A 14769-nucleotide genomic window follows, 5' to 3' on the forward strand; every position below is an offset into this window, starting at 1 on the left:
TGTGACTTGTACGTGGAGAGAAGAGGGAGAAGAGGGAGAGTCACTTGAGAAATGAAGAGAATGTTGACCAAAAACAGGGTATATTTTTCATTAGATGTTGTTTAAGAGACTGAGAGGGTGAATGTGTGGACAACTAATAGCTAAAGATTAACTCAACCTTTGTTCTTAACAGAGATTAGTCTTGGACATAGTAGAAGCAAAATCGTGGCTTCAAGGGAGGGTTAAGTGAAGAAAGACTAAATTTTTGCGAGAAAGTAAAAGCATAGTTTTTAATCTTCTCCCATTGGTTTACAACTCTTTGCATGCCGGTCACTAACCTATTCCATAAATGAGTGCAAGTAAAGTTAATTTTTTTGATGTTAATCATCTACTACTAATCCTAAGCTAGAAAACCATATTTCTAAAATCAAATAAGTGCATAGAATGTGTGCCAAGCACCCAATGCATCCTTTTCGTCAAAACCTTTGTACCTGTGTAAATGAAGGCCGAATGTTCCAAGACATGGGGATGGGTATGCATAAAATGATTGTACAAACCACAAGGCCAAAGCAAATAAGTACAAAACTGATGGAATTGCTACCAAACAAGTTTTCTCCGGTTTCCAAAATGAAGGAAATGTACCTGCAATTTCAAAACAAACAAACTTGACATTGCGGATTTAATGGGTTTACCTGTTGTTGGAGAGTTTTGTTTTAGTTTGTGGACTAAATTATGCAATATTGCATGTGTATTTATTGAATGCGTAAACGGTGGTTAATGGCGGCTAGCAAATTCTATGCATTGAGTCCATTGTTGTTCTCATTTATTTCCTTATTTCTCTCCACTAACCACTGTCACTTTTATGATAAAGTTTAATTTTAGATTTCTACGAACGACTTTTATCTATTGTCAAGCTGCCCCACATTAACCTATTATCCAGAATTCTATTTTCAGGCAAATTTCATGTACGGATTTTTTCAGGCGTGAGACAATTTTCACGGCAAGATGTAGTAGAGCAAGTCCACAATAAACAAAGCCTATCAGCTAATTACAATCTTATCACATTCTTTAAAGAAAAATACCTAATTTTTTTTAATTTTTTTTTTTCCATTAAATACATAAAGGAAATATATATACATGTAATGAAAGTGTATATGTAAAAAGTGGCTACAAATATCAATGTAGAACCAATTGTTCATATTCACACCGGGAGCTATTTCACATTTGGCCTGGACTATGAAATCTCAATGCATACTAGGCATTGTTTTCATGCAGAAACCCCTCTTCATCCTGATGAAATTGTGAATGTTTAGCTCTACAGGTGGAGATTTTGTTTAATGTGTGTTAACAGACTCTCTAACAATGATAATTGAACGAGCCATTGGAAAGATGAGTTTCTGTGAAAATTGCTAAATTTCTTCTGATGTTACCAAAGGTATAGAAGAACTAGTTTTTTCTGCAAAATTTGTGTATTTTGTATGTATTTTTCAATACCCTTTATAACTATCTGTGTATTCTGCATGTCGTTTTTAAAACCCTTTACAACTATGTTTTCAGATCAGCTTCCTCAAGAAATTGCTTAGTTACTTGTGATATTACCAAAGGTACGTAAGAACTAGTTTTTATGCAACATCTGTGTATTGTGTATGCCTCTTTCAATACCCATTATAAATACGTTTTAAGTTCTGTGGATTCTATATGCCGTTTACAGTACCCTTTACAACTATGTTTTCTATTTTGTATACCCAACTTTGGTGGAGGAAATTGATTATTTTATTTTTTATTGGGTTTGATTAAAGATTCAGCTAGTGAGAAAATGGATTTGGCTTGAGTAGCGGTTATTTAGTTATTGGTGATTGTATTAATTAATTATTAATTACTATAAAGATTATTCTTACAAGGGAAGGTATGAATGATGTTATCAAATGTGTTGAGATCCAGATTGTCAATTCTCAAAGGTAGTTAAGAAATGGTCTTTGTAGATCGTCTTAATGTTGTATCATTAAAAACCTTTAGAAAGATACCAAGTAGTTACCAACCATAATTTGAGCTTAGGGTTTGTTGAACTTGTTATGATCTCTCATTTGTATTCCTTGTTCTATGAACAGTAATCATCTCCTCTCCTCGGCCTATTATTGGGTACATCTCCTTTGGTCTTATTTGAGAGATAGGTGGTGTATGGTTCAATAAATCTGTCAATGGGATAATGCACTCATTGTTGACGATCTGTGCACTGATAACTGGGTTATGCTTAACCTGTTTTTGGATTTCATTGCAAATTTGTCAAATTTTAGATTCATGTATTAAATGTTTAAATTTTAGTAATCTTGAAACAGTTTTTGTTCTATAAGTGATGCTGGTTATCAGTAACTCAAGCGTGTCTGAGGCTTTTTTGGTCCTTACTTTTTTGATTAGCTAATATTGATTTAATGAGGGTTATAAATCTTGTCATGACAAGGCTTAACTTTCGCTGAACCTTAAAAACGTTTTTTATTTTCAGACTACAATAGAGGTGGTTTGTACAACATATTAAAATTTCCATATTAATCCTTCTACAAATTGGAACTGAATCTTCTGCCATAAAGATCCATCACCTTTACGAGGTTGTGCCTACATCACTCGATTATAGAACTTGATGTTCTGCCTCCAAAATGAATATTTCCATCCATTATGATTCTTGCTAACTACTGTGATGCCATATCTGAATATTTAAATGCTCATCTTTTTGGGTGAATGCAGATAGGGGACGTGCTTAATTAACTTTAGATATAAATGCAAAAGTACCAACCCAATTATTTAAGTAAAGTTAAAGCAAAATGAGAAAATTAATTTTTTTATGAAATGGCACAAAAAGTTATTCTTGTAAGACGTTGATAATAATTCTTCATTGTATTTTGGAGCAAGCTGAGCTTTTCAAGTTATTAAATATGCTTATTGATGATTACCAATTAGTAAAGTGTAGAAATGTAAAAAAATTATACTTGGCATCATGTAAATCTTTCCAGTAAACATGTTTTTTAACTCAAGGGATGGAATTTTCGTAAGCCAAGTAGGTCTATTTAAAATTTTACTTGCTTGGTATCACTTTTTCAATCGCATATCTTTGTCCCCTTGTGGCCTCTAACTAACTGTCTAATGGGCTAACCTGTAACATCTCAATTCCTATTACCTTTTGAGTCTTTGTGAACGACAATTACATATTCTATTTTAATAGCTTGCAGTTGGAGAAGTCCCTAGTGGTGGGTTATGATGTTGAAGGCATGATTACTCCACAAGGGAAGCACAAGTCGAAATTCAGAAAGGAGCAGGGCATTTACCTTATATTGAATAGCATATGATGTAAATGGAAAATAATCCCCTCGATTTAAATGAGGAGGCTCTCATACATCAAATTGGTGTCTCGCTTGGCGGTGACTTAAAAAGCCACCTTCATCTTTATCATTATCAAATACATAAATGTGGCTTGAATTTTACAATACTTTTCCAAATATAAAAAGTTGTTGGCTTGATTGATTTTGATGTGAATGTTGCTTGGATTGTGCATTCTGTTTTCTTAATATTTTTTTGCACAATGCATCTGAAATGTTTTTGGTGGGAAAGCAAAACTATAGAAACGTTTGAATTTCATTATCATATTGGTATTGATGGTTCTGATGTCCATAAGATTCCTTCTCCGAAATTTACCTCAGCAATGTGCATACTGTTTTTATAGCATGGGTTTAAAGCAAGATGCTGATTTGTTGATATTGACTACATGGAAGCAAAGCCATCAACAGGTTTTAGAAGTATGTTTAGACGACTGGGGTTCAAAGGCTTGCATATAACCATTTATTGAAGTGATCTGCTCACGGTCATAAAAGGAATCAATGTACTAAAAGAGGTGTGCTTTTGTCTTGTAGTTTTCTATGATACTTTTCTTTTAATGCTAAAAACTTTTGGGATACTCTGAAATAGTTCATTTTTAATTTTTGAAGGATAAAAATAACATTCAAATCTTGTATGCATATAATCAATATCTTTTTATCTTTAGTTTGTGAGCAACATTCGTTTCTTTTTATCACAGAGAATCATGGTTTAAAAGATGTCCTATAAAGGAGAGAAGCCGCTGAAGAAATGACATTCTGTGTCTAATGTAAACGCTACTATTTTCCAATAATGCTAGCAGTGGTTTTCAATGTTCCAACTTTCAGACTAGGTGCTTATTTGTCAGTGGTTTCTAGGGATGCAATCACTACATCAATAAGAATATTTGTATTTCTGTACATGAGAATCAATTAGTATGACATAAGCAGGTGGTGAAGTATTGTCAGCCAATGGGCAATGCTATTTGCCTGTCCCGATATTATCATTGTTATCATTGAGAGAATGATACTCTCAAATGCTGAGTTGAAACATTATCATTCAGATTCTCTCAAATACTGAATTGAATTAACAAATACTAGAAACACACCACCAATCCCTCTCACACAAGCATTGCACAGAGAGAATCAGAGAGATTTTTCTGAGGCTTCAACATCAGAGGACAAGCAGCCGAATCTGCATCAGGGTTAGCTTCAAAAGCTTTCAAAGAAGGAAAAGGGTCACTCTCTGAATTTTTTAGGATTCTCATCTTCAGGACCATTGTAAATGACATCTTGGACAATAGATGTGTGCAACACCTAAAAAATAACAGATTTGTTTTCCAAACTGCCCTGCCACCATTTGGCAGGAACTACGCTGCATTGCAGCCCTTGTTAATTTAGTGATGCAGATTTAAAATGAATATAAATTTGTTTATTGTTGCATTCAATCTGTTGTTGTTTTGAAAGCAGGGAGTCTCTGCATATTGGTTTGTGTTTTATGTTAAGTGTGTGGAAGTGGTAGGCAAGAGTTGTTGTGTTGTTTTGCATTATGATCTTGAGTTAAGATTTTTAAAATTCAATTATCAAGAATTAGCATAAGTAAGCTATTTAGGTGGTTGAAATGTAATTGCAAGACTCTGTTCTTGAGCATATAATACGTAACCATTTAATATGTACTGATTGTAAGCATGGCATTTTCATCTTTCTTATGGTAAAATGATGACTTACTATAATTGGCATCCTCAGCCATATATTGCCACATTGTACCTATTTTGAATTTTCAGTCCCATGTTTCTGGGTTTTTTGGGTTATTGATTTTGTCATTCATCTGCAAGAGAGAAGAAACACTCTGATTTGTAATATTATGCATGACATTTCTCAAAACAAACTAAGAATTAATCCCAGGAACTGGACAGCAGACAATTTATATCTTCATATTATTTACAAATTTATAAATTGTAATGAGATGTCATGCTGATATAGCTTATTATGCTGAGTAACCTATACATCCTAAACAGTGACACGATTCAGCATAAATAAATGGTCCTTATTGAGAATTTTTTCCATGGTTTGGCTTCATATATCTGAAGCTATAGTATACCGCCAGCTAACACTCAACCAAGTGCCAGATCCATCAATGGCTCTCCATTGGGACTCGTACTAAGTTCAAATTTAATTGTCAATTTATGGACCAGAGTATCCCCAATTCACAAACTTTGTTTGGTTAAGAGATAAAAAATAGTAATAATCAACCTCTAAAACACCAGGGAACAAACCAGCTCAACAAGAGGTCCCAGATGAACAGATTCATCTCAGAGCAAACTTCCAAAAGCTTCAGTAATAGCAACCAAGCCTGAGCTCAAATAGTTTCAAGTACATTAAAACAATGACATTGATTTGGATGCTTTGATAAAATGATTGAAGAGACATTGTTATACGTATAATCACCAACATAGAATCTTAAATAAATTAAAACCAACAATATTAAAGTCAGAATCACAATATGAGAAGAGAAGAAAAAGAATGGCATGCGGATGCTGCATGAGAGGAGAAGCAAAAGAATGGCATGCGGATGCTGCATTTCCAAATGCTTGTCTAGTTATTCATCAAACTCAAATGGAGTCTTCTCTTTTTTCAGAGTTATGGAAGGAGACTTCCCATCTGCACTGAATGGCGAGATAATGTTTGTTTAGTCTGAACAATCTTTGTTTAATTCTCTTCTTTAAACTTCAAAGTTTAAAAACAGAAGTAAAAACCCAAGATAAATATGGTCGGTGGTAGACATTACAGAACATCCATTATAGTAGCTTGAATGAAGTTATTGCCCACTGTTAACATGCATTATGAAATTTATTTCTGAATCTTTTCAAATGTAGAGCTTAGGTTTTATTTTTCCCCTGTTTTAGTTTATTAACCATGGGCTAGAGATTGAAATAGTAAGCATTGATGGGATTAAGGTAAATAAAGTGCATATGTTCTCTTCTATGTTTACCAATTCTCCCCAAATTCTTAATTTTTGGCATATTTATTAATTGACCTGTGCAAGTGCCTCCAAACATGTTAGTTGATTACAAACTGCAATTAGAAAGATGTTTCTTCAAGAGATGGTGAATCTGCATATTAGCTTTGGAAAAAAGGGATCTTGGGCCTCACCCCACTAATGTGTTCCATTAGTCTTCTTTTGGGATGGCTTGGGAGAGCACAATGAGAATGTGGGTCTCCTTTTTGGGTTGGGTTGAGAAGGGTCACTGTGCAATGAGCATGGAGTCTGCCTGTAAAAAGCAGACACCTGAGGATTTCCCTAAAATTCTAAGGTGGATATCTAAAATAGGAAAATGACATTGACCTGGGAGCACAACGGTTTAGGATTTTTCCCATTGAATATATTGATAAATCATTAAGTAAATTCAACAGAATGACCAAGCAAAGGGTCTTAGTTGAGATTTTTCGGGCTAAATTTATTAATTACTCCTTCAAGAGGAATTTTTAGAACAGAATATGCAACTGTCACACTTGAACCAAAATTATTTGACAAACAGAAGTCTTAATTAAAACACATTTAAAAAAGTCTTCGGACATGTAGTGTCGCGGTTAAAAAACTTCGTTGGTGAAGCGGCTACCAAGGTTCAAACCCCTGCTGGGCCATTGTGCTCGTAGGCCTTGTGTCTTTGCTGGGACATTGTGTTTACCAGACATTATTAAAATAAAAAAAAAGAAAGAAATTTTAAAAAAATGGCATTATGATATTCTCTTTCAAGAAGAGTTTTGGGACAGAATACGCAGCTTTTACATTTTAATCAAAACCAGTTTAATTGTAAATGTACTTTGGTGAGGAAATCTTTAACATTTGAACTTTTATTTCTCTTATAAGTGACATCAACAATGGAATCATATTATATGATATGATTGTGAAGGAGCCTGCTAACATATATCTCCATCCTAAAGCACTCCCTGGCCTGTTATGTTGCATGCTAACTGTGTTTGACAGTTCAAGTAAATATATCTTGTGCTTTCAATTTTTAGTTTTGATCATAGTCTGCAATGCCAAAAGTCCAAACCTATGTACCATTTGATTCTTACCGTGTTAAAGACAAAACCATATCATCAGAATCTCCATCTAGCTTTAAATAATTGGATTTTAGATTTAATTAAAAATAGAAGCACCAGTAGAATTACAGGTGAGATGCACAAATTATTAAATTTGCCATGTATTTTTCCATGTTTATTATAATAACCATTAAAAAAAGAATGCAGACTCCCTTCAAAACACAGGAAATTTCAAGATAGTGAATTTGATTCAACTCTCTGTTGCACTCAGAATTGTTACTCGGTAAATAGATAAAAGAAATAAATTCAACTTAGTACACCTGGATTTAACAATAAGCCATAGATAAGGTTAACTGTTAACTAAAACAACAGAAAGTATCAGATAAAACACTTAATAAGATGTCTATACATCTGTCCAGGGAGTACCTACCATGGCACACTTTCTCAGGACTAGGCATTTCAGCCAAGATATATTCAAACATTATCGCTCAAATTATATTGCATTTCTTTAGAAAAGGCAAAAAAATTGCTTCTCGGTGTGGGCTATATATTTATATTAGATTTGTGCTGTACAAGAACAAATAAAGTATCAATTATAATTTTTCATGCTTAACAACAGCTACTATGGGGTTCCAAATAAAAAGAGCTTACTTTAGCATGTATTATTCAGATCCTCAAACATTTAACAACCAAATGCCTCAAGAGGGTACTGCCTTGCATACAGAATGACATAAAGGAGAATTATCACAACTAAGTATTTTATTGCAAATCATAGCCCATAGTTCTGTAAGCTTAACATAAAAGGTTGTAAAATCTTAAGAGAGTCCATTGAAGCATCAAATAGACTGTAGTGCTATCTATCTCTTACATTAGGAAAAGAAACTTATGGCTGAATCTTAAAAAAAATTTCCAACCGTCATTGAACACATACTTACAACCGGTGAAACAACCGTGTGTATTTTATATGGATATATGTCTCTTATAGAAGGCCAATTCTAAATGGAACTATTTTAATGATGTTATTTAATGAATACAATAGGACGTTAACCTAATTACAGAAGGTAGGTTAACAGTCGAAGAGGAAAGTCTGATCAAATAGGATAAAGCTGCTCTCTTTTTTCAGTATTTAGAACTCTCTTTCACTATTACAAAGTGGATTAAGACGCCAAAGAAAAGTCTATTTGTCCAAGATCAGAAATTGAATTGAAACAGGTAAATTGGAAGGACGCTTAAAAAAAGCCCTTCCTTTAGAATGACTAGCATTTTTTCAGACAGCACGAAACTTGAGTTTTGTAAATGCAGTTCTATGGAATCTTGCATTTATTCCTTGAAAATAGCAAGGACATCAGAGAGAAGGTCCTCTCTGGATCATGATATCACCGTATGCCTCCTCTTGCTCGACCTTGACATATTTATGGGTAGCTAAAACTGGAAGCCAATAGTAATTGCTTTTGTCATTAAACAATTTAAGCGAACAAGCCAGCCATTGTGTATAATTGCTTATTTAAGCCTTACCACATGTTTGGTAGAATAGCCTGGCTGCTTGTCTTCTCTTCATCCCTTCAGTAAGCTGGTTCAAAGACTGCTTTGGTGGAACTCCTGGTGTCTTGAAATGATCTCTAAAATGGCTGCACAATCAAGCAATAGGCTCATACATACATTTATAAGTCCCGGAGAACCAAGAAAGAACTTATCATGATTAGATACATTAGGTCAATGAGACTGTTAAAGTACAATTGGCTTAGAATTAGCTGTATTTCTCTGATGTCTCCAATTAAGTGTTAGAGAAATATGATTCTTCTAAAGTTTAGTTAACTTAAATACTAGACCATACTACTCTAAAGAAATGTGTAAATAACTTTGCTAGAGAAAGCTAGAAGGATGTAGTAAGATAACTTTGCTAAAAAGTAAAACTTAATGTTAGGAATCTTGTAGTAATGTTACTCACTCGAGAATTTTTCCTGTTAAATGGTCCATGGACTCCTTAGGTGTTTGATTGAGTATTGGTTGAGAAGGTTCTGTTTCCACCATTAAATCTGCATTTAGAAGATTGTCAACTATAGGCTTGAATTCAATTCAATAATGTAAAACAACCTAAATATAATGTATGTTTTTGGGTTTAATACACTTACCAAATTGGCTTGGATTGATGTTTTGATTTTGACCTGAGCCAACTTCCCATCGGGGACTAGCAAAGGCAAATTCCTCCATCATTTGTTCTTCGTCGGGAAGGACATTGCCAAATCCATCTGGTGTGATATGCTTGCTTTTGGGTCTAATTAAATCAAACTCTAAATTTAGTAGAAGATTTAAATGCTTTTTAATGGAAGAATTGACTAATTAATCTATGTTGACACCTGTTAATTCTTGGGGTTGAACCCTCATTTATTGATCCCAATGGTCCTGACGCAGGGGTCACCTTATTAGATTTGGTACTTTGACCTGCAGTTGTTTACCCTACTAAATATGAGTAATGTGTCTTAAAATAGATGTCTAAAATTAAATTTGTAAAGTGGGGAATATATAAATCTTGAGAAACTTTTGAAATGATGAATATCTTAAAAAAATTCAAATATTTATAACAAAAAACTCTTAGTGGCTATATTTCGCTATTCTACATTGGAGTTGTTCGCTTAAAAAACGTATTTCACCATCACTTTTAAAGGAGAAGCAAAACATGACCTGAAGGCATTGGTGTTAATCTCATTGTATTGAAATCCAAATCTTTTGGCAAGTTTTGGGTTGCAAGGTTAGCTCGCAGAGTCTCTCGAGCCTCATTTACAAGCTCAGTCTCACCCTGCATAACACAACAAATTATTATTTCAGTTGAACCAAAAATTCTTCAAATAACTTTTGAATGAGTAGTTAAAAGAGTTAAGTTAGAACCCACAAAATTTATTGGCTGCTCCTCATCATTTCTCATTTCAGCAGCCAAAGATGAGCGTGTCGTCCTAGTTCCAAGAGTTTCTATAACAGAAAACAAAAAAAAAGAGCAAACATTAAATTTTTTTGAATTTATAATATAAAAGAAGATCAAATCACAAAACCATAGGCTTTATAGACATGTCTCAAAGCGAAAATCTCATTAATAAACTAATAGACAAGATTAAACATAGTTTGAAAGCTAACTACTCCAAAATAGAACATATAAACTTAAGTTGAAAACCCAAATATAACTAAAACAAAAACCAACTAATAGATAAAATTGATTTAACGATATTAAAGAGTTGTAGCTTTTATAGTCCAAAGTAAATTGTAGAAAATAAGAGGTTTTATTTGGAAACTCAGACATTTATCAAATTTACACTCATTAGGATTCATTTAAAAATAATAATTTTGAAAAAATTGTGAACAGAAATAAAACTTTTGTTTTGTATTGTTATCAAGCTTCTACATTGTAGTAACAATATTAAATTTTAAAATTTTAAATAGAACCATCATTAAAATTTCTACTTATTTTTTAATAATTTATAATAATTGAAATTTACAATAACTTTAATTTATGTACATTACCAAAATTATTTCAAATAAAATTGTATATATATTTTTTGAAAATTTATATATTTTCAGATGTAAAAAAACTATAAAAATATTTCAAATAAAAATTTAAGAAAATATATATAAAATATATTATATAAACATGCCTTATAATTCTTATTATATTTAATAAATTTTTACCCTTATTTTTTAAGGAGGACATGCCTTGTATTTTCCCTTTGTTCTGCGCAAGAATATTTTGGTTCCACAGCTCTAACAAGGGCATTGCGCAACAGGGGTCAGATGATAATTTGCCAGACATGGAAAAGAACAAAGTGGATGGAAGTCGCATCAGCTTTTCTGCTGTAGTGGAATTGCGATTCCTTGCCCGCTCCTTGTAGAAAAAAGAGGAATATTAATATGAATATCCAGGAACCAAAATACTTCAGTGTAGGAAACAAAATACACTGGGTATTAAAATATGCAATGTCTAAAAGCTTAAGTATATTAGATCATTGAGAGGAAACCTCTTAACCCGTGCAAATAAATTCACAAATACAGAGTAATGGGGATTGTTCTTTATGATAATAAAATGAGAATCAACCAAAGCAGAACCCCCCAAAAATCATAAAAAACATGTTTGATCAATTCCCATTAGGTACACCATCTACAGTTGAGCTATACAATTGAAATGAGGTAGACTGTAATTAGTTAGAGAGATTACCTTTTTTATTTTCAGCCTGCAAGTATCATCTTTGACGAGGTCGGAGGGATCATTAAGCCATTCCTGATACACTCGAGGAGGAATTACTGTAAAATCTTCATCCAAAATAATAGAGTTTTTCTTTCTTTTTCTGTTAATCACTTGCCTATTAGTACGCCTGATGGGAGGCTGAATGCTCTGTGCGTCAGGCTCCGGCTTCATAGAGAAAATAACAATATACAATCAGTTTACTAACAAAATTTTAAAATCACCTTCCCTGCTCTTCTTTTAACTAAAATACATTATACTGTTAATTAATGCACAATACCGATTTAGGGCCTTCACGCTGAGCCTCCCCTTGATGCTCTACTTCATGCGGAAGTTCATTAGTGTTAAATCCATCTGGTTCTTTCGGAATTTCCCCATCTGCAAGTGGAAGAGTGTCAACACTATTTAATAAGCATTTTCTATTATAATAAAACTTTGGGTGCCTGAAAAAGTGGTGTAATTAACAACACCTTGCTGCTGCTCTGTATTTAAATTCAACTCAGGAGGCAGAGTGTTGTTTTCAGGTTCGCCTACCAGCCTATCTTCATCAAACCTGAGGAAAAAAATTCTTGTCTCTGAGTAAAATTTAGAGCTGTAATTTACCTTCCACATGTTAAACCGATGTTGAAGAATAGCCTATACTAACGCCCACTAAACAGAAAACAATATAGGAACAGGAATGCATAAAGTTTACATTTGAGTTTTATCACGGTACCGCTGTTCAAATCTGAAATTATCATCCCGCAGTGTGATGTTCTCCACATCAGCTACACACAAGAAAAAAGAATTATTTATGTTTATTTTGGGGTCAAAAAGTAGTCTACGATGTAACCGAATTACCTTGAAACTTCATGGGTTTGAGTGAAGCATTTGGTTCTTCGCCAGGAATTAGGCAAAATTCCTCCTACAGAGCACAACATAAATTAAATTAAGTTGATTAAAAAAGTTGCACAATCCAATTTTATTTTTGTGAAAGTTATCACTTACCAAAGAGATTTGATGGCGTTCCTTGGGATGCGCCATCAGCTGTTCAATGTCGTCTAACTCGTCAAGGGCGTAACTTATAGTTATATTCTCGAATCTGGCAATAGAATGTGATGATCAAACATAAAATGAAGCGGATGAATTTTTGTATATTTTTATATTTAAATATTTATTATATTGGTTGTTGCTTACTTGGCTTGCGATCTTCCCTTTGGTAAAACAGTGGTATCAGCCCCAGGAACGCGACTTTTTGTGATATCTTTCTTGATTTGGATCTGTAGCCACCGATCACCTTATAAGTTATTCTTATTAAGCAATTTCATTATCAAGATTTCATCGCAAAGCCTTAAGACCCCACCATAGAGCTTGTCCTTATATTTCACATAATTAAAAAAACGATTACAATACAAAGAATTCAGCCATAAAATAAGTATCAAAGCTGCTTGGTGATTGTAATAGAGTAAGCGATGAAGCAGATGAGATTTATACCATGAACCTGGTTGCATCATCTGTAAGCACGCCAAACATCAAAATAGGGTAATGTTACTTGAAATTTATCAAAATGCTTCCCTTAAGAAAATAAATTTTCAAGTCAAGGTGACCGAACATTACTTACCATAAAGAAATTTGACTTTCTTGTTGTAGATAATTACTACACCTCCTGCAATTGATTTTTCAATTGCACTGTAAGAAATTTGAAAGTTGAAGTCTAATAGTAAAAGGTTGTGCAAATAAAGACAGACAAATTGTATTCACCCATGAGTATTCCAGAAAGCCTTAGTGCCAGGGGAACTGCTGGATTGAGAATTTGTTCACTGCACAACCCAAACAAAATTGAGTGAATACCTTCTAAATTATACTTAGTAATAGCTTTTCATTTATAATTCCAGACAAGACAATAATTAAGCTAAAAGTGATCAGGACATAGAGCATATAATACTAGATCTCCATTTTTCAATTATAATTTCAGACAAGAAAATAATTAAACTAAAGTGAGCAGAACAGAGTGCATATAATACCAGATCTCCACAATGTCAATTCTGTCAACGTTTCTTCTATTGATTTTGGTGTGCATTGTGGCTGCGATCCTTCAAAATCGCAATTAATGAAATAAATAAACATAACAATACATATTCATAATAAAATTAAAAGGTTGGACAATAGAAGACAAATTCTACCATATTTGGCCTAGAGGAACCTTTCTGGACAACAATTGATGAGAGTAAAACATTCCTAGCCTCTGAATCTCCCGCCAACTGCTGCAAATTATTACAGAAAAGAGAAATTAGAGCTTTCATTTGCTTGCACTCTAACAATTAATATTGTCTCTGTTTCTGAATAGCTTTTACTGGAATGGTTGAATACAGTACAATACAGGAAAAGGTAATGAACAAATTGATGTTAAGTACTATTGCATTTACAAAGAAGAGCTATGAAATATATTTACTGTAAAGAAATTGAAGAGCAGAAGTTTAAAATTGCAGTGCAATTGTGAGAAACGCCTCCAACCTGAGAAATAGTGAAGAAGGAAAGATATTTCAGATGGGGAAATGAAATCAGATGAGATGAATTGAAACAGAATGATATGAAATGAAAAAACAGGGAATGGCACAAAGGGGGTACTTATAATACTCTATATCTCGTGGCACTCACAAAAATAAAGCCTGTGAAATGTTGAAGCTCATTTACAAAGGCCCGCCAAAATGGGACATAAGGGAAACGTCGTGGGGTCGAACCTTTGTAGCTACATTTCTGTGCCGCATCATTGTAATGTAATCACCGAGCGTGTGATATGAATCAACAACAGTGTAGGTACCAATTGTCGTTAGCTTTTATTATTTCATTGTAGAATTTTGTAAATTGTTATGTTTCAATTATTAATTATTAAGGAATAATGAAGGTTTCAGATGTCTATGTATTCTAGAGGTACATGGTTATCCTTCCTCTTTTTTTTTTATAATTCTATTTGTGCACTTTTATTTCTTTTCCTTGTATTTTGTTTAGTTTAGTTTAGTTGTGTCTAGGTATCATGGGTTTAATGAGGTTTTGGTAATTGTCTTCTTTCTCAATATAGAAACTTATCTCTTCTATTTTTCATTAAAAAAGTATATATTTCTTTGACAAGCACGACCCCTCTCAATCTCTAAAGTCTCGTATCCGTCAAATAAATAGCAACGAGATTATCTTTAA

General features: G+C 33.3%; 1 protein-coding gene and 1 long non-coding RNA gene across 4 annotated transcripts; one reads left to right on the forward strand and one right to left on the reverse strand.

Moving 5' to 3' along the window:
* The first annotated feature begins 1152 nt into the window (after positions 1-1152).
* On the forward strand, positions 1153-4768 carry LOC131048427 (uncharacterized). Of its 3 annotated transcripts, none has more exons than XR_009106417.1 (4): positions 1153-1414; positions 1537-1583; positions 3194-3859; positions 4043-4768. It is a non-coding gene; the product is annotated as an uncharacterized LOC131048427 (long non-coding RNA). The 3 variants fall into 3 exon arrangements; XR_009106418.1 differs by having other exon boundaries at positions 3201-3859; XR_009106416.1 differs by having other exon boundaries at positions 3746-3859.
* A 3330-nt stretch (positions 4769-8098) lies between these two features.
* On the reverse strand, positions 8099-14187 carry LOC131048396 (sister chromatid cohesion 1 protein 1). Its single transcript, XM_059209877.1, has 21 exons — positions 14027-14187; positions 13758-13838; positions 13599-13667; positions 13336-13394; positions 13196-13240; positions 13069-13088; positions 12772-12854; positions 12583-12676; positions 12436-12499; positions 12290-12362; positions 12066-12148; positions 11876-11973; positions 11569-11763; positions 11070-11238; positions 10258-10334; positions 10050-10164; positions 9725-9809; positions 9500-9642; positions 9316-9403; positions 8883-8995; positions 8099-8795 (listed from the first exon to the last, which is right to left on the reverse strand). Exons 2-21 carry the CDS (start codon positions 13808-13810, stop codon positions 8713-8715), a joined length of 1809 nt encoding a protein of 602 aa, XP_059065860.1. The 5' UTR covers positions 13811-13838; positions 14027-14187; the 3' UTR covers positions 8099-8712.
* Between the last annotated feature and the right edge of the window lie 582 nt (positions 14188-14769).

The sequence above is a fragment of the Cryptomeria japonica genome, chromosome 8 (assembly GCF_030272615.1).
Source record: "Cryptomeria japonica chromosome 8, Sugi_1.0, whole genome shotgun sequence".
NCBI classification, from domain to species: Eukaryota; Viridiplantae; Streptophyta; class Pinopsida; order Cupressales; family Cupressaceae; genus Cryptomeria; species Cryptomeria japonica.

Bases quoted from the DNA above. Each gene is read 5' to 3' on its own strand.
- LOC131048396 (XM_059209877.1), bottom strand. From the start codon at position 13,810: ATGTTTTACTCTCATCAATTGTTGTCCAGAAAGGTTCCTCTAGGCCAA. The intron at 12,363-12,435 runs GTAATTCGGTTA...TCTTGTGTGTAG, and splicing joins CAAACCCATGAAGTTTCAAG to CTGATGTGGAGAACATCACA. The intron at 9,643-9,724 runs GTGTCAACATAG...TGATTTAATTAG, and splicing joins TCAACCCCAAGAATTAACAG to ACCCAAAAGCAAGCATATCA.